Below are 15,186 nucleotides of genomic sequence, written 5' to 3' on the forward strand. Positions count from 1 at the left end.
CTTAGGCGAAACAGCCGCTCTCTTCGGCATAATAGTAGCCCTCCCAGGCAAAATAGTAACTCTCTAAATCCGATTATTCAACGGCATGACTCTATAGATAGCAAAAGAGAATAGATATATTCGTTCCACTCGAAGTGATAAGACTTGCATAAATTAAGAATTATTATTTATTCAAAAGTTATTGTTTGGGATATTTGTAAATATAATTGTTATTGGGAGATTGTGGCTTTATTCCTACATCGCTTAAACGCTCAGACTACAGATAGAACTCAGTCTGTGTGTCTTAATGGTGCTTCCTCTACCCAGCAAACCTTGATCGATGGTGAACCTCAAGGTTTGGTTCTTCGCCCAATTTTATTTTTCTTTTATGTTAAGAAATCGTTCAGAAAAGGTAGGTTTGTGATATCAATCCGTTTTAATTGTGTTATATTTAGTTCTTATAAGTAATACATCAGGAATAATATGTTATTATTTTTTTCTGCTTTACTGGTAAATTGTAATGTAGAGTTAAAAGTTTGAATAATAGTTTCCATTTCATTAGTTGGATTACAAGTAAAAAGGCAGGTGTGACAAGCTCTTATTCTGTAGTTCCAACATGATTATAGAGTGAATTATTTATGAGTTTTTAGGCGTCCTATATTTAAAATCTTCGGTGTGACACTGAATTCACAAAACAGTTTTACCACTAACCAAAATTCATTATTTTATTCTTGACACGTGTTTCGCTAACGATATTAGCATCTTCGGGAGAAAATTAAAATAAAATTACTTAGATGTGGCCTTATATCGGGTGTCCAGGAACTCTAGCGACAAACTTTACAGGGTGATTCTCCAATAAAAAATATGAATTTTTTTATATGAATGTATGTCCTAAACGTTTCATGCATTAGGGGAAACTTTTTGACGTATGTACAAGATAAAAAATTACCAGTCGTAAGGAATTTCTCGTAATTATTTTTTAATAAATAAACAGTATGCCATTGCACTTTTCTAAAATAAATTTTATTTTTTAAATCCTTGTTTACCTTTGAGCAAATTAGTATTCTTGAGTTCTTTTACTTCTGTATTATCTACCAATGCCTATGTGAATTTTTAACGTCTCATTTTCAGTTTTTATTTGTTTTTTAAATATTTGTACCAGTTTTCCGTGTATAGAATTTTATGGTTGAATATTAGAATCTGCTGTATTGCTTTCACCTATCGACGAGAGCACCGGATGCGTTCAGTCTAAATCTATTTAGGTGTGAGGATGTGGAACAATGGTTTCATCTCATCCTATTCATGGTTGTTATCTTCTCTCGAGCCGTGTGTTTTTAAGTCACTGTTCCTTCAGAGGTTCTCGAAGTGCTTGTGAGTACTCGACTCATTTCACCTTCCCTTGATCTTCAAATTATTTTCTACATCTATCCTATAAGATCTACCATATATTTAGGCTTAGCTCAATGTGTGGATTTATGGCTTTAATAATTATACGTTTTGCTTCGTTGATTAGGTGGTCTGCCTGTTCGTTTCCATAGATTCCAGTACGGCTGGCGATCCAGGCTAATTTTATTTGAGTGTGTCTATTAATCTACTTCTGGCCTCCAGTATGAAATCCTCACTATCCTCTAGAATTCCTCTCCTTGAGATTTTTTTATGGGGCGCTTCTTGAGTCCCAGAAAATTATAGCTGGTCCTATGTTGTATGTTAGTATTATGTCTATTGTTTTGTTTATGAGCCAAACTTCTGATGAAGAAATTAAGTGGCCTTTTGGTAATCTTTCCTGTATAGTTCTCAGCATGCTGTTGTACGCTGCTATCGCTACTGATCCGGCTATTGCCACAGACCCATCTGTGAAGGCGAATACTGGTTCTGTGCCTTATTTCCCTCTGGGTTGATGGATGAATAACTTGTTGTTTTCATTCTTTTTCAGATTCATTGTAACAAATTTAATTTCTGCCATTTGTTTTTTCAGACTACGGGAGGAACATGGTATGGTACGGGATCTGATTGTTTGATTTGTCAATTGGCACTTTTTCCAGAAGATATTTTCGTTGTTATATGACAAGTATAAGTTGATAATGCTTATCGGCGCTGACTTTTTTATGAAAGGGATTTGCTTACTATCTTCGATGAAAGTCATAACTTACTCGCGTGTCTTAACGTTAACCAGAAACAGAAACACGTGAACTTGTGAACAGTGCTTAAGATAAACCTCAGGCAATTTGGCCCCAGTTGTAATATCCACACAATTACTTAAAATTTGACAGTTCTTTGACAGTAACAGTTGAAATATTGACAGCTAATTCAATTTGTTTTGGAATTTAATCTATTGATAAATTTTTATAAATTTAAAAATTAAATTTTTTGATTTAAGTTCCAATAAAACAATTATGACGATAAACAAGGAAGCGTTTTCCGACCTAGAAGAAAAATACCAAAAAGTTATCAAACTGCTACTGGAGGATAGCAAGTCTGACCCCGAAAATGAGCCCTATTTATCCAAATATTCTGCAAGGCAAATTCTGATTGGCATGAAAGCAAATATAGAAAACTTACTAAGAAACCAAGAGGGATCCGAAAATGTTAAGCTTATTGGTAAATAAACTTAACATAAAATCCTGCCCCTGGTCTAAATAAATGTTATTTGCAGCAATGTATGGTGCAGTTCACATGTACCTTGGAATGGTGGCAATTGATACAGAGGAAATTTCCAATGGTGAAAAACATTTAGAAAAGTGCCTGGAAATTATAGAAAAATATGAGAGTCTTCCGGAAATGGTGCTGGTGGCAATGAACATGTATAATCAGTTTGGTATATTGTACTCACAAAGAGACCCAGGCAAGGCAAAAATGTACCTTGAAAGGGGCCAAAAACTATACAGTACCTTTAAAGAAAGTCAAAAGACACCCATGAATATTTCAGAATTGTTTGAGCCTAACAAAGAAACCTATAGTGAGGAACCTGGTTTAAAAAATATGGAAAAAATGTACACATTAACTCTATACTACTTAGCACAAATATTTGGCCAGCTAAAGGAGAACTTTAAAAGTGCAATATATTGCCATATTACTTTGCAGAGACAATTAGATATGCAGGACTATGACCCAATTGATTGGGCCTTAAATTCTGCCACTTTATCCCAATTTTTCATGGAAAAGTGTGGTTTCAAACAAGCAAGGCATCATTTGTCTGCCAGTTTATTTATTTTGGAGAAGTACCGGCAAGAAGAAATATTAAACACTCCAGAAGAAATAAATGAAGAATTTGAGGCAAAATTAGAGACTTTTAACCACAGAAGTGCTGATGTTGCCCGGTGTTGGATAAAATATGCCATTTTCATTCTCAGCCAATCGAAGGAGAGGCTTTTAAACCATACTGAGAACATTGATGAGAAATGCAGTATGGTTTCTGATTTGACTCAAATGAAATTATCAGAAGATGCCAATGTGACTATAGAAGAGCTACAAAATCTATCATTTACAGGTATAGATGTTAAGCAATATGAAAGTGAAATAACTGACCAATTTGTCCTGTACCTGCCTGATGCAAAGAAGGTATTTTTAAAAGCTCAAGAGTGGGTTAAACAGGCTCAAGATTACTACAGTTCAGAAACCCATGCTTCAGATTACATTGAAATTGTCCAAGACCAAAGTCAGTTATATTTAAATTTATTATTTTTTGAAGATAATCCAGATAATCAAGCAAAACTGCACAAGAGGAGGGTGGATTTATTGGAAGATGTATTAAACACAGTTAACCCCCAGTTTTATATGAACTATTGCAGACAAATTTGGTTTGAATTGGGTCAGAGTTATTCAGAACTAGTTGACATAAAATCAGAAAAACTTAAGGAGAGTAATGAAAGACCCAAGCCTCAGGCTCTGATTAAAATTAACAATTTAGTTGAGAAATCCATTAGTAATTTTAAAAATTTTCTAACATCATTTAAGGTAAATACTGCTGAGAAGGAAAAGATCCAGGATGATGCTGAAAAACCCTTTTTGCGAGCCTACATGCATGTGGCAGCAATGTATGGGAGGTATATCACTCTTGACAAAAATGTCCAATTAAAAAATGTTGAGCAACAGTATGAGCATTATAAATTTATAGTGGATTATTGTGAAAAACATCCAAATGCAGCAGAACTTCTTCCAATGGAACTGGGCATTTGCAAGGAAATGGTGATGCTTTTGCCAGTGAAGATGATAAGGTTAAAGAATCCTACAAATGCTTAAATTTGCTTTAATTGTGATGTTAGTTTTAAGTTCTATAGTGCACAATTTTGTTTGTGAATTTATTTATTTTAAGGCTGTTTTTTGATAATTTTCTTCAAATAAAAGTTTATTGATTCTAGTTGGAAATTAATCAGTTCCTTTAATTTCTTTTATTATTATAAAATACTTCTGGATCAAACAAAAAACTTAAATTTGTAAAACAAGTTTGGTTGAAAATATTGGATAAGAACATCTGATATTTATTGGGTTCTTTTTATGATACTATGAATACCGTAGTATTGCTTCATTTCTTTGGAGAGACAGTTAGAAATGCAAATTTAAATAATAAAGGTTGTCAATATAGGTGACAGGCTCAAGATTACTACAGCTTAGAAACTGATGCTTTAAGTTATATATAAAATAACCAAGGTCAAAGTTATACAGGGTGTTACGAAATAAGAGCGTATTGTTGGAGTGGAAAATAAGACTTTTCTTTCTATAAACATTTGTCCTAAAATGCACCTCCTCAGAGCCACCACCCGCGCGAAATTGTTTGAAGAAAATCGAGTACCTATTTGAAACAGTGATTCCCGTTATGCGTCAAATCTGAATTTTCAATTTTTTTCTGTGGGCCCTTGACATTTTTCGTCCCAAAAGAGTAGTGTAAACCCAATTTTCGGGCAGGATTTAGGGGGGTCTTTCCCATATGAAGGTTTCCAATAAGAAATTTTAAAATCTAGTCTAGGACAAATTTAAAATTATCGTTCCTTGGATTTTTTTGATTAATTATCTGAATTAATCGTTTTGAGAAAATCGCTGGTAAACGAAAGCCGAGCATTATCAAACCCGATTAAACTATAAAATTAGAAAAACCGAAATGGGCCAGGACTGCTTTAATTTTTGTCCCTGTTCAATATCTAATTATTAAAGTAAAATGTATAAACAATTTAAAAAAATTTAATTAATTTATTTTAAGAAATGCTGCAGATGGCTTCCCTCTGGCCCAATATAGCCTTCCATTCTCCGCATAGAGTCGGTTGCGCGCCCTTCTTAAATTCCGGGAGTGTTTCTTACAACCTGGAAGGCATTAATGATGCGCTGATGGAGAACTTTGATTGAAGGCATCTGCCCTAAATCATAATAAATTATTGCTGCTGATGTAATTGTCTGATTTTTTGTGGATTTTCGAATTGCCAAACATTACATTGTGAAAATTCACAATCTCGTCTCGGTTAAATTGGGCTTTGTCTGCGAAAAGAATACGGCATAAAAAATCAAGATTAATCGTAGACATTCGAAGTGTCCAGTGCGAGAATTCTAAGCATAGCGGGAAATCCTGATGTTGCAAGTCTTGGATGTGGTAAGGGTATAAGCTGTATTGATGACATATTATTTTAATTTTCAATGACACTGTATTATGCTGACTAAATTAGGCCATCGAAAGTTAATTAAGATGATCCCTTAAAGTGATGTTTAAAACTTGGGCTTGAATTGAATGAATTGACGAAACAGTGGGCTGCCAAGGCAGTTGTGGATATAGGTCTCCTGATGGACCCGTCATGCCCCACCGGGGGTTTCCAGAGCCCAACGGCCTTAGAGAAACCGATAAGGCTCTCTGGTCTGAAGGACTTAAAGTCGCTCGGTACACTGAAAGTGTTACCCAAGTATTTGAACCTGGCGCGCGTGAGTGCTGGGCACTCCCCGACTACATGGTCAACGGTTTCATCCTCCTCACAGCACCATCAACATTCCGGGTTGTCCGCAATACCGATAGTATGGAGATGGCTTCTTAAGCCAGTGACCGGTTAAAAGACCCGTCACTAGCCGAATTTCGCGTCTTTTTAGGCGTAGTAGATTTTTGGTAAGACAGGCAGAGGGCCCACCTATGTGCGCTTTGGCCTGTCTCATACCAGGGGACTCAGTCCATCTTCGGTGGGTCCACTTGTCCAGCAGACCCTTCATTACGCTACCGCAACGCATTTGGCGATACCAACTATGGGTTCCGGCCCCATCAGCACAGTCGCAGATCCCAGTCTGGCAAGAGAGTTCGCTTCCTCATTACCTGCATGGCCTGCGTGGCCAGGTATCCAGACGAGAGACGGACTCTGCATCCAACCTGTACCAGTTTTTTCAGGACTTTTATGCACTCTAGTACAAGCTTGGAGCTTACCTTTGCGGCCGTGATACCCTTAATGGCAGCTCTGCTGTCCGAGCATATTGATACGACTGTATTGCGGTGTCCGCAGCTTAGGATTTTCTGTCCGCATTTTAATACAGCGAATACTTCGGCCTGGAAGACAGTGGCGTGCTCCCCCAGCGTGTATGCTCTTCTGGTATGTGGGATCCCACCAATAAACCCTGATCCAGCTCTGTTATTCATTCTGGAGCCATCTGTGTACCAGATGGTCCCCCTATTTAGCAATGAGGTCTGTTGGAATGCTGCCACTCTTCTCTGCCTGCAATGTGCGTCACGAATCCCTCGCAGTCCACAGTCACTGAAGCCATGCAGTCACCCATCAGAAGGAGAGGACATTCCTGTATGGCCCGTGACCAAATTTTTGCGTGACCGGTCTCGCCAGCACGTAGTTCGCCGAGGACGTATAGCCTGTACTCAGTCCTCGAATTGCACAACGAGGTCCAATGGCGGAAGGCTCAGCGCTCTAGTTGGCGCCGTCCGCATGAAACCCGTTATGCTGAGACATGCAAGACGTTGGACTCTGTCCAGTTGAGCACGAATTTTCGCTTTCTCCGTACATGGCCTCCAAACGATAGCCCCGTATGTGAGAAGAGGTCTCACAATGCGCGAGTAGATCCAGTGGAGGATCTTAGGAGACAGACCCCAGGTATTGCCGAAAGCCCGCCTGCAGGCCCATAGCGCGCAGGTGGCCTGCTTTATTCTGGTGTATGCATGATCGTGCCAAGAGAGTTTGGGATCCAACTTGATTCCCAGAAATCGAACTGTCCTGGAGTAATGCAGCTGCACGCCACCTAGAGATATAACAGGGGGCGTGCCAAAGTTACGTCTCCTCGTGAATAGTAGGAGCTCTGCTTTTTTTTTTGGGTTAATCCTGAGACCCCCCGAGAGGCACCATATGTCCACCATACGCGGGGCTCTCATCATAGGGCCCTGCATTGAGACGGCGTCTTTCCCTGGGCAAAGGATTACCAGATCATCAGCGTAGGCCTGTGTGTATAGGCCAGCATTGTTTAAAAGATTTATCAGGCTGTCGACCACAAGGCACCACAAGGTAGGGGACAATACTCCTCCCTGCGGGCAGTCCCTAGCCGCCAACGTTTCGACAATCTCGTTGTTGAGCTGGGCAGATACATGACGTTTCGAGAGCATGGCCTCTATCCAGCTAACCAAACAGGGTTCTGAGCCGCGGCTCTCGAGTGCTTGGCAGATTAATGCAAAAGGGGTGTTGTCGAGCGCCCCTTCAATGTCTAGGAACGCACCCAGACAGGCCTTGCCACTACCCAGAGCACCCTCCACCTTCCTAACGAGGTGGTGTAGGGCCAGGTCCGTGGATTTGCCCGCCTGATAGGCGTATTGGTGCACATGCAGTGGTTTTTTGACCAGGATGCTTTCCTTAAGATATCGATCAATCAGTCTCTCCATCGCCTTCAGCATAAAGCTGGTAAGGCTGATAGGTCGGTACGATTTGGGATCTGTAAAATCGCTTTTTCCGGGTTTCAGAATGAAGACGACTTTCACTTGACGCCATAACTTTGGGACGTAGCCCTGAGCAAGGGACGACCTGAATAGTCTAACTATGTGTGGAGTTAGTACTTTTAACCCGTTTTGCAAAAGGCATGGATATAATCCATCCGTGACCGGAGATTTGAAGTAATTATTCTTCTAGCAGTCTCGAACTCTAAGCGAATCGGAGCCCGAGAACAGCTAGGAGGATCGCGAGATGAGTTGGAGTCTGGGAAGTGGGTGCGCAGCATGACCTCCCGTGACTTCCGCTCATTGGTAGTAAAGCCGCCATCTGGAAGTGACAGCGACCCCAATTTAGTTCCAGTTTCCTTGGACAGTACTTTGCACAGTCGTGCTGCGGATGGTGTGTTTTCAACGTAATCGCAGAACCGCCTCCAGCACTGTCTTTTGGAGTCCCTGAGTATCTTTTTGTATTGCCTTGAGCTGCGTGGAACGCATCCCAGTCAGTGGCAAGCTTAGTGCGCTCAGCCCTGCGAAGGAGCCGACGCGTAGTGTCACGGTGCTTTTCCGTGTTCCTGTTTTACCAGGCATTCTTGGCATTGGCGGGTCTCGGTCTGAGGGGACAGCTGCCCTCGAATGCCGCGACTATCGCACGAGTCAGGTTGACAGTCCCGATCTCTGTGTCGGCCGGAAGTGTGTACCTTGCCGGCATGTCCGCAAGCCCACCGACTAGTTCCTCTCGAAAGTGGTCCCAGTCAGTGCACCTTGGGTTTCTGTAGGCTGGGGTATCGCACCGAGCCTGCTTCTTTAATTCAAAAAGAAAGTGCCTGTGGTCCGACATTGTGACCTCGAGGGACACTCTCCATGAGCTGAAAAGGTTCACAGTACTAGGTGAACAGATAGTAAGGTCAATAATTGATTGACCCCTATTGCAGTAGAAAGTTGGGACACTGCCTCGGTTGAGTAGTTCTAGGCCATTTGAGCACATGAAGTCAACCAGGGAGCGGCCCCTTGGGTTCTCATCTCCGCATCCCCAAAGGCCGTGATGTGAATTCGAATCGCAGCCCATGAGAAGCGGGAGACCTAAGTCTTCACAGTATTTGACCACCGCAGTGACGGCCGGGGGGGGGGGGGGGGGTGATTCAATTTCGATGGGAAAGTAGGCAGAGCAGACTACCAGATCCTTTCCCGTGTCCATTGATAGTTTGACGGCTACTAGGTCTCTTGTACAGAGACCTGAGAGGAGAAAGCACCGCACATTCCTAGTAAGGATGATTGCGCGGGGATTCTCACAAGGTATATGTTTATGTATTGTGCCGCCAGTTAAAACCAGGCCTTTAACAGAGCCCTGGTAAGTCCAGGGCTCCTGTAATAAGGCGACGTCGATATGGAGCTCAGTAAGCCTTTTGCACAGAACAGCGGTGGATGCTCTTCCATGCTGTAGATTCGCCTGCAGAAATGTTAAAGGCATGCTGTATGGTGTGGGCATAGGTGACTGCCAGCACGCTTAGTCCTTGGAGCTGGAAGGGCCATCGTCTACGGATAGCCCTGGCCCCTCGGAAGCTGCGGTGTCAGCAGTAGTGGCCTTTTCTAAGTCGGGGGCCGAGGGCCCAGGGGCCACTGTGGAAGTAGCCACCCTGGTGTCATCAGCCGTTTTCTTGCTCTCGATAAGGGAGACAGAGGCTCTAGTGATGCTATAAAATAGCGAGCCCTCTTATCGTTTTGGCCGATCCCTCATCCACCCCCACCACCAGCCTGAGGTTCTTAGCCTCTTCCTTGCGCTCACACACTCTCCACTGGGAGCACGGGAGGCCAGGATTTTGAAGCTCCAGAAGCCTCAGGGTGTCCTTGTCAGACTTATGTCTAATACCCGGGATCCTTAAGATGGCCCGGCGTAAGCGAAGCGTGGAGGGATCCACTGTTGTCAGCGTGACCCCCTCCCAAGGGGAAAGACTTGGGAGTGCCCGACGGAGCCACTCCAGACTTTCCTGGTTCTTGGGCTTTTTAGGAATTTAAAGAGCTGAGAAAGAAACAATTATAAAATTGTTTATTAAGAAATTGTTGAAAAATGTTCTCGAATGAGTGGAATTGGAAAGTCCACCATTTTCAAATTGTTGCGGGAAAGAAAAGTAGCAGGTCAAGTGGAATCTCCCAAGCAAAAGCCAGGACGACCTACAAAAGTCCTTGATGAAAATGCTAAATGTATAATTCGAAGAAAAGTTCACTCTTTTTATTTTAAAAAGGAAACACCCACCCTAGACAAAATTTTAATGGAGCTTGGCCGAGATGACAGTATTCCGTTGATAAGTAGAAAACTTTTATGGAAAACTTTAAAAAATATGGATTTTGCCTGGGAAAAGCATAACCGCAAAGCACTTTTACTGGAGAGCGACGAAATTGTTTGTTGGAGACGACAATACTTGAGAAGTATCAAGCAGTACCGCAGGGAGCAAAAGAAAGTTTTTTATCTTGATGAGACGTGGATTAACGAAGGTTATATAGTCCAAAAAATGTGGCAAGACAAAAATATAACCAGTGCTCGCCAAGCTTTCATAGAAGGCCTGTCTACGGGTATTAAAGTACCTTCGGGAAAAGGAAAAAGACTTATAATCACACATATTGGAAGCGAAGAGGGATTTTTAAAAGAAGGTCTGCTAACCTTTGAGTCGACTCGCACAGGAGATTTATTATTTATGAAGACATGAACTCAGACGTTTTCGAGGACTATTTTGGCGAAATGATAAAATTTCTTCCGGCTAATTCGGTGGTGGTTATGGATAACGCAAGCTATCATTCACGGCGAATAGAGAAGACGCCAACTTCAAGTTTGAGAAAGCAAGAAATTATCGATTGGCTGACTGCAAAAGGTATTGCGTTTGAAGCAAATTTGATAAAAAAATAACTGCTGGCAATAGCAAAACTCGTTTCATGAAATACGCCGTGGAAGATATAGCCGAAAAATATAATATAACTGTACTGCGCTTACCGCCATATCATTGCGAACTAAATCCTATAGAACTGATATGGGCGCAGGTAAAAGGATTTGTAGCAAGACAAAACACGACTTTTAAAATGAAAGATGTTAAGCTACTGTTTGATCAAGCCATTACGGAAGCGACACCAGAGAATTGGCGAAAAGCAGTCCAGCATGTAATTAAGCAAGAGGACAAAATGTGGGATCTTGACAACCTCATCGATCAGACAGTCGATCCCCTTTAATTATAATGTCAAGAGGTGATGACAGTTCGTCAGATGACAAAGAAGGCTACAATCTATTATAATTTAAAATTGTTATACACTGTTCAAAAAGTGCCAGATCCAAAAGTGAAATTTTCAACTGTTTTACTCTACATATTATGTTCAATAAATTTGTGAAAAAAATATATTATTCCATTTAAACAAAAGTAACTTTCTAAAATAAAATAGCATTTAAGTACATTAATTATAAGGTAAAAAACAAGTCCCAGTTGCACGCCTTTGGCGAACCGTTTTCAATGTTTATCAGTGGGTAACAATGGGCAAAACTCATAAATTGACCCAAAACCGGGTGGCACTACCTGCAATCAACGAAAAGAAAGAATTTTACATTGAAACTAATACCCAACTAAGGTAGTGGCATAAAATATTGGTGGATCACCAGGTACCACTTTTGCATACCTAATGAGGTTTTATTGCTCTACACACTTCTGAAATAGAGTATAGTTATCTCCTGGTTTTTAACAAAAAACACGCAAAATTTTTTTTTCTCGAAAACCGCTATAGATATGTTTTGCGAATAATGATTAAAAGAAACTCAAAATGAAACAGTGAATCAAAATATCTAAACATATAGGCTGTTCCATTAAAAAAATCAAAAGTGTTGCCATCTTTCTATATAGGATATTTTTCTAATATTTTAGACCGATAGAGCATTGTCTGTTACCATGGCCACCAATTTTTTATAAGTTTTCCATATACGGCTAACGTATAATCATCGGTCGTCAATCACCCTGTATAATTCCAAATTTTTTACTGTAGATTTATTTTGAGCGGCTCTCTCTATGTTTAAGAAGATAATCGGAAAACTTACTACTAATTAACAAGAACATTAAGTTTCCTCTTGTATTATTTTGTAGTTAATTACACCTGAAAAACTTTGTAATTAAATTGTGGATGTTCCTTGGGGTTTTGGCCTGTTAACATCCTATTTGTTTTGATAAATAAAAATAAAAGATACTTATCTTTGATAGCAAAAAATCTATAGTTCAGTTGTCATAGTCACATAATTAATATATTTTATTACAAGTAAGCAATAAATATCCTTTTGTTTGTTATTTTTCCTATTATTTTTGGGTTATGGTGATCAACGATTTATACACGCCTTTAATAAAGCTTGCGAGTGAACACACGCCTTAAGGTTGCAGCGGAAGTTCCAATATGCAATAAACCGTTAATTTCAATTTCATACTCGAAACTTGTCGTTATCCAGATGCCGTGACATTTGCGCATCCGCCGCGGCCATTTTATTTCATGGAAAAATCATTTTATTTCTTGGTGGAGGTTGAAGAGAAAAGAGCGTCGTGTATAATCGAACGTTTTTTTAACTGAGAAAAGTTGCTGTGCAATTAAATCGGTTCAAAAACGAAATGATAAAGACTTTAGCGATCGTCGCGAACGTATTTATAAGGTGAAAATAGCAGCAAAAATCAATTCGGATCAGGTAAATATGAGCCCGCCCGCGTTCCTGTGTTTACTCAGATCCGGCCTACGTACGTAGTTATCGGCGGCCATCTTATATTTATTACCACAGTAAATTTTATTTGCTATCAATACGAATTCGAATCTGTAAAATTCTCAGAGATCCTCTCACTGTTTAATAATTTTTAATGCCCTTTAAAATCGTTAAATCTGATATTTTTTGGAAATTATAAAATCTTCCTGTGACTGGATTAACTTGATCCATTTTCAAGCCACTCCAGTCCAGTCTCGACCTTCATGTACTTCATGTTAATTATAAGCTTATAACCTCCTCTATTCCAATATATTTCGCATACGGTAAGTAACTCACAGCTTAAATGATGGACTAGCTATTTGAAGAAAAAAAAGAGAGTCCATATTTATTTGAAAAGATCCAAATACTGGAATTAAATAAAGAAGTGAGTCCCAGTACTTTCCTTTTTGAACTGATTAGCATCTTCATCAATATGAATCAAAATATTTTTACATACCCTTCTGTGATAGTCTTGTGGTTTCAAAGCTTAAACTTAGGTGAGCTTGTATGGATGGATTTTATGAATGGCTAATATTTTTTGAGTATGATATATTGATTATATCTTCATTGGTAACTGGGTTTTTTCTATTTCATTCAGTTTTTAATTTAGAGCCATAATTAACAAAAATATTTTGTAACCTTACAAACTTTTGCCGATTCATTGATGGTAGATTTGGATTCTGGATACATTTTGTTAAATTTTCTACATGTTTTTGCTGTTATTTGTCAGTGTCTTATTTTAAATAGGTCTTATTATTTTATTTGTCTGTACAGATCACCCTCGGGTAATGTTAATACTTTCTTGTCCATTTTAGATGAGTTGCTACACACTATATACATGGCCAACAGGTATTTGGTAGTCTGTGGAGATTTTAACTTTAACTTTTTAGTAAACGATTAGAACTCCTCTCTTACCAAACAATTATTAGCTAGCTATGGTTTAGCACCACACATAAAGGGTAAAACTAGGGTGGTAGGACAATTTGGCTCTCAAATTGATAATATTTTCAGCAATTTGGCTAAATGTCAGGTAGTAAGTAATACATTATTCTCAGATATATCAGATCATTATGGTCAGATACTCCATATAGAAATACCTAAAGAGAGTAAAAAGCCAGTATTTATAAAGAAACATTCATACACAGAAAACAACATTAAGAAGTTTAATGATCTTTTAACACATGAATCCTGGGAAGATGTATATAACTGCACTGAAGTCGATCTAAAATATGATTGCTTTTATAATATTTTCTATTACTATTTTAATGTCACATTTCCTCTAAGTAGCCACAGAATAAAGGATCCTGATAAAAAATGGGTAAACTCTGAAATTAAAAATTATTCTTGTCATATTAAAGATCTGTATGTATGGTACAAGGAAACAAATAGTGAGGCAGCTTATAATCAATATAAAAAAAAAGAATATAAAAAATTTATTTCTAACTATAAAATGTCTTTAAATGAAAACAAAATTATCTGTTCAAATAATAAAACTAAAACTTCTTGGACTATTTTCAATCAATGTTCAAATAAGTCAAAGTCATCTAAACCTGTCACCCTAAATTCTAGCAATAATGAAATTATTGAAAATTTGGATGAGATAGCCAACATATTTTTGAAGAAATTTAATGCTTCATCTCTTACTCCTTCATTTTCTGGTCAGTTGCCTAAAGGAAGTCACATCCCCACTATTTTCCTCTTTCCCACAGATTCAAAGGAAGTTCAGCATATTTTATCGGCCTTGCCAAATAAATACTCTGCTGGTCTTGATGAAATACCAATAAACATACTCAAAAAAGCTAGTCACCATATAAATGTGCCTCTAGCTCACGTAATAAATGCCTGTCTGCACATGGGAATCTTTCCATCTAAACTAAAAAAGGTGAAAGTTATTCCAATTTTTAAAAATAAGGGTGATGAGCAGGATGTAGAAAACTATGGACCAATATCTCTCCTTTCTTCAATATCAAAAATCTTTGAGCGAGTCATTTATATCCATATTATGAATTTTTTAAAAAGGCAAACTATCCTTTCAGATAGCCAGTCTGGTTTTAGGCCCAATCATTCAACCCAGTTGGCAGTTTTCAAGCTTATATCCTTTGTGATTGAAAATGTTGACAAAAAAGAAAAAGTTGCCAGAGTCTTTTTTGATTTATCGAAAGCATTCGACACAATCAACCATGGTCTACTGCTGTCAATCCTTAAAAATTATGGACTGAGGGGAAACTGTGCCAGACTTATAGCCTCTTATTTAGATCAGAGGGAACAAACAGTTTGCCTTGGCTCTGGTAATGGTACATATGTTTACTCAGCGTCATCCTTGGTGGTACAGGGAGTGCCTCAGGGTTCAATTCTAGGCCCAGTACTATTCAAATGGTCTCAGTGAGTGTTTTCCAGGGTGTTTTATCAACCAATATGCTGATGACACTTCCATAATCTTGTCAGAACATCTGATTGAAGAACTATCTGTCAGAGCTTCTCAGGTGGTAGAGGATGCAGGAGTGGTGTGACAGTCATGCTCTGAAGCTAAATGCTGATAAAACCAGGCTACTAACATTCTCCAAAACTTTACCTCAAA

General features: G+C 39.1%; 2 protein-coding genes across 3 annotated transcripts in view; both read left to right on the forward strand.

Moving 5' to 3' along the window:
• Positions 1-2,253: 2,253 nt before the first annotated feature.
• On the forward strand, positions 2,254-4,336 carry LOC126738621 (KIF-binding protein). Its single transcript, XM_050444044.1, has 2 exons — positions 2,254-2,577; positions 2,633-4,336. The coding sequence occupies exons 1-2, from the start codon at positions 2,373-2,375 to the stop codon at positions 4,216-4,218; spliced, it is 1,791 nt and encodes a 596-aa protein (XP_050300001.1). The 5' UTR covers positions 2,254-2,372; the 3' UTR covers positions 4,219-4,336.
• An 8,033-nt stretch (positions 4,337-12,369) lies between these two features.
• The window catches only part of LOC126738622 (ATP-dependent RNA helicase me31b), a 28,436-nt gene continuing 25,619 nt past the window's right edge, over positions 12,370-15,186 (forward strand). Inside the window, exon 1 of one of the 2 annotated variants that reach the window (XM_050444045.1) lies at positions 12,370-12,557. The gene's annotated coding sequence lies outside the window, so the exon portion shown is untranslated. Of the gene's footprint in view, positions 12,558-12,657; positions 12,893-15,186 lie in introns of those variants that run through there. The other variant, XM_050444046.1, reaches the window with a different exon arrangement.

Source organism: Anthonomus grandis, chromosome 7 (assembly GCF_022605725.1).
Source record: "Anthonomus grandis grandis chromosome 7, icAntGran1.3, whole genome shotgun sequence".
NCBI classification, from domain to species: Eukaryota; Metazoa; Arthropoda; class Insecta; order Coleoptera; family Curculionidae; genus Anthonomus; species Anthonomus grandis.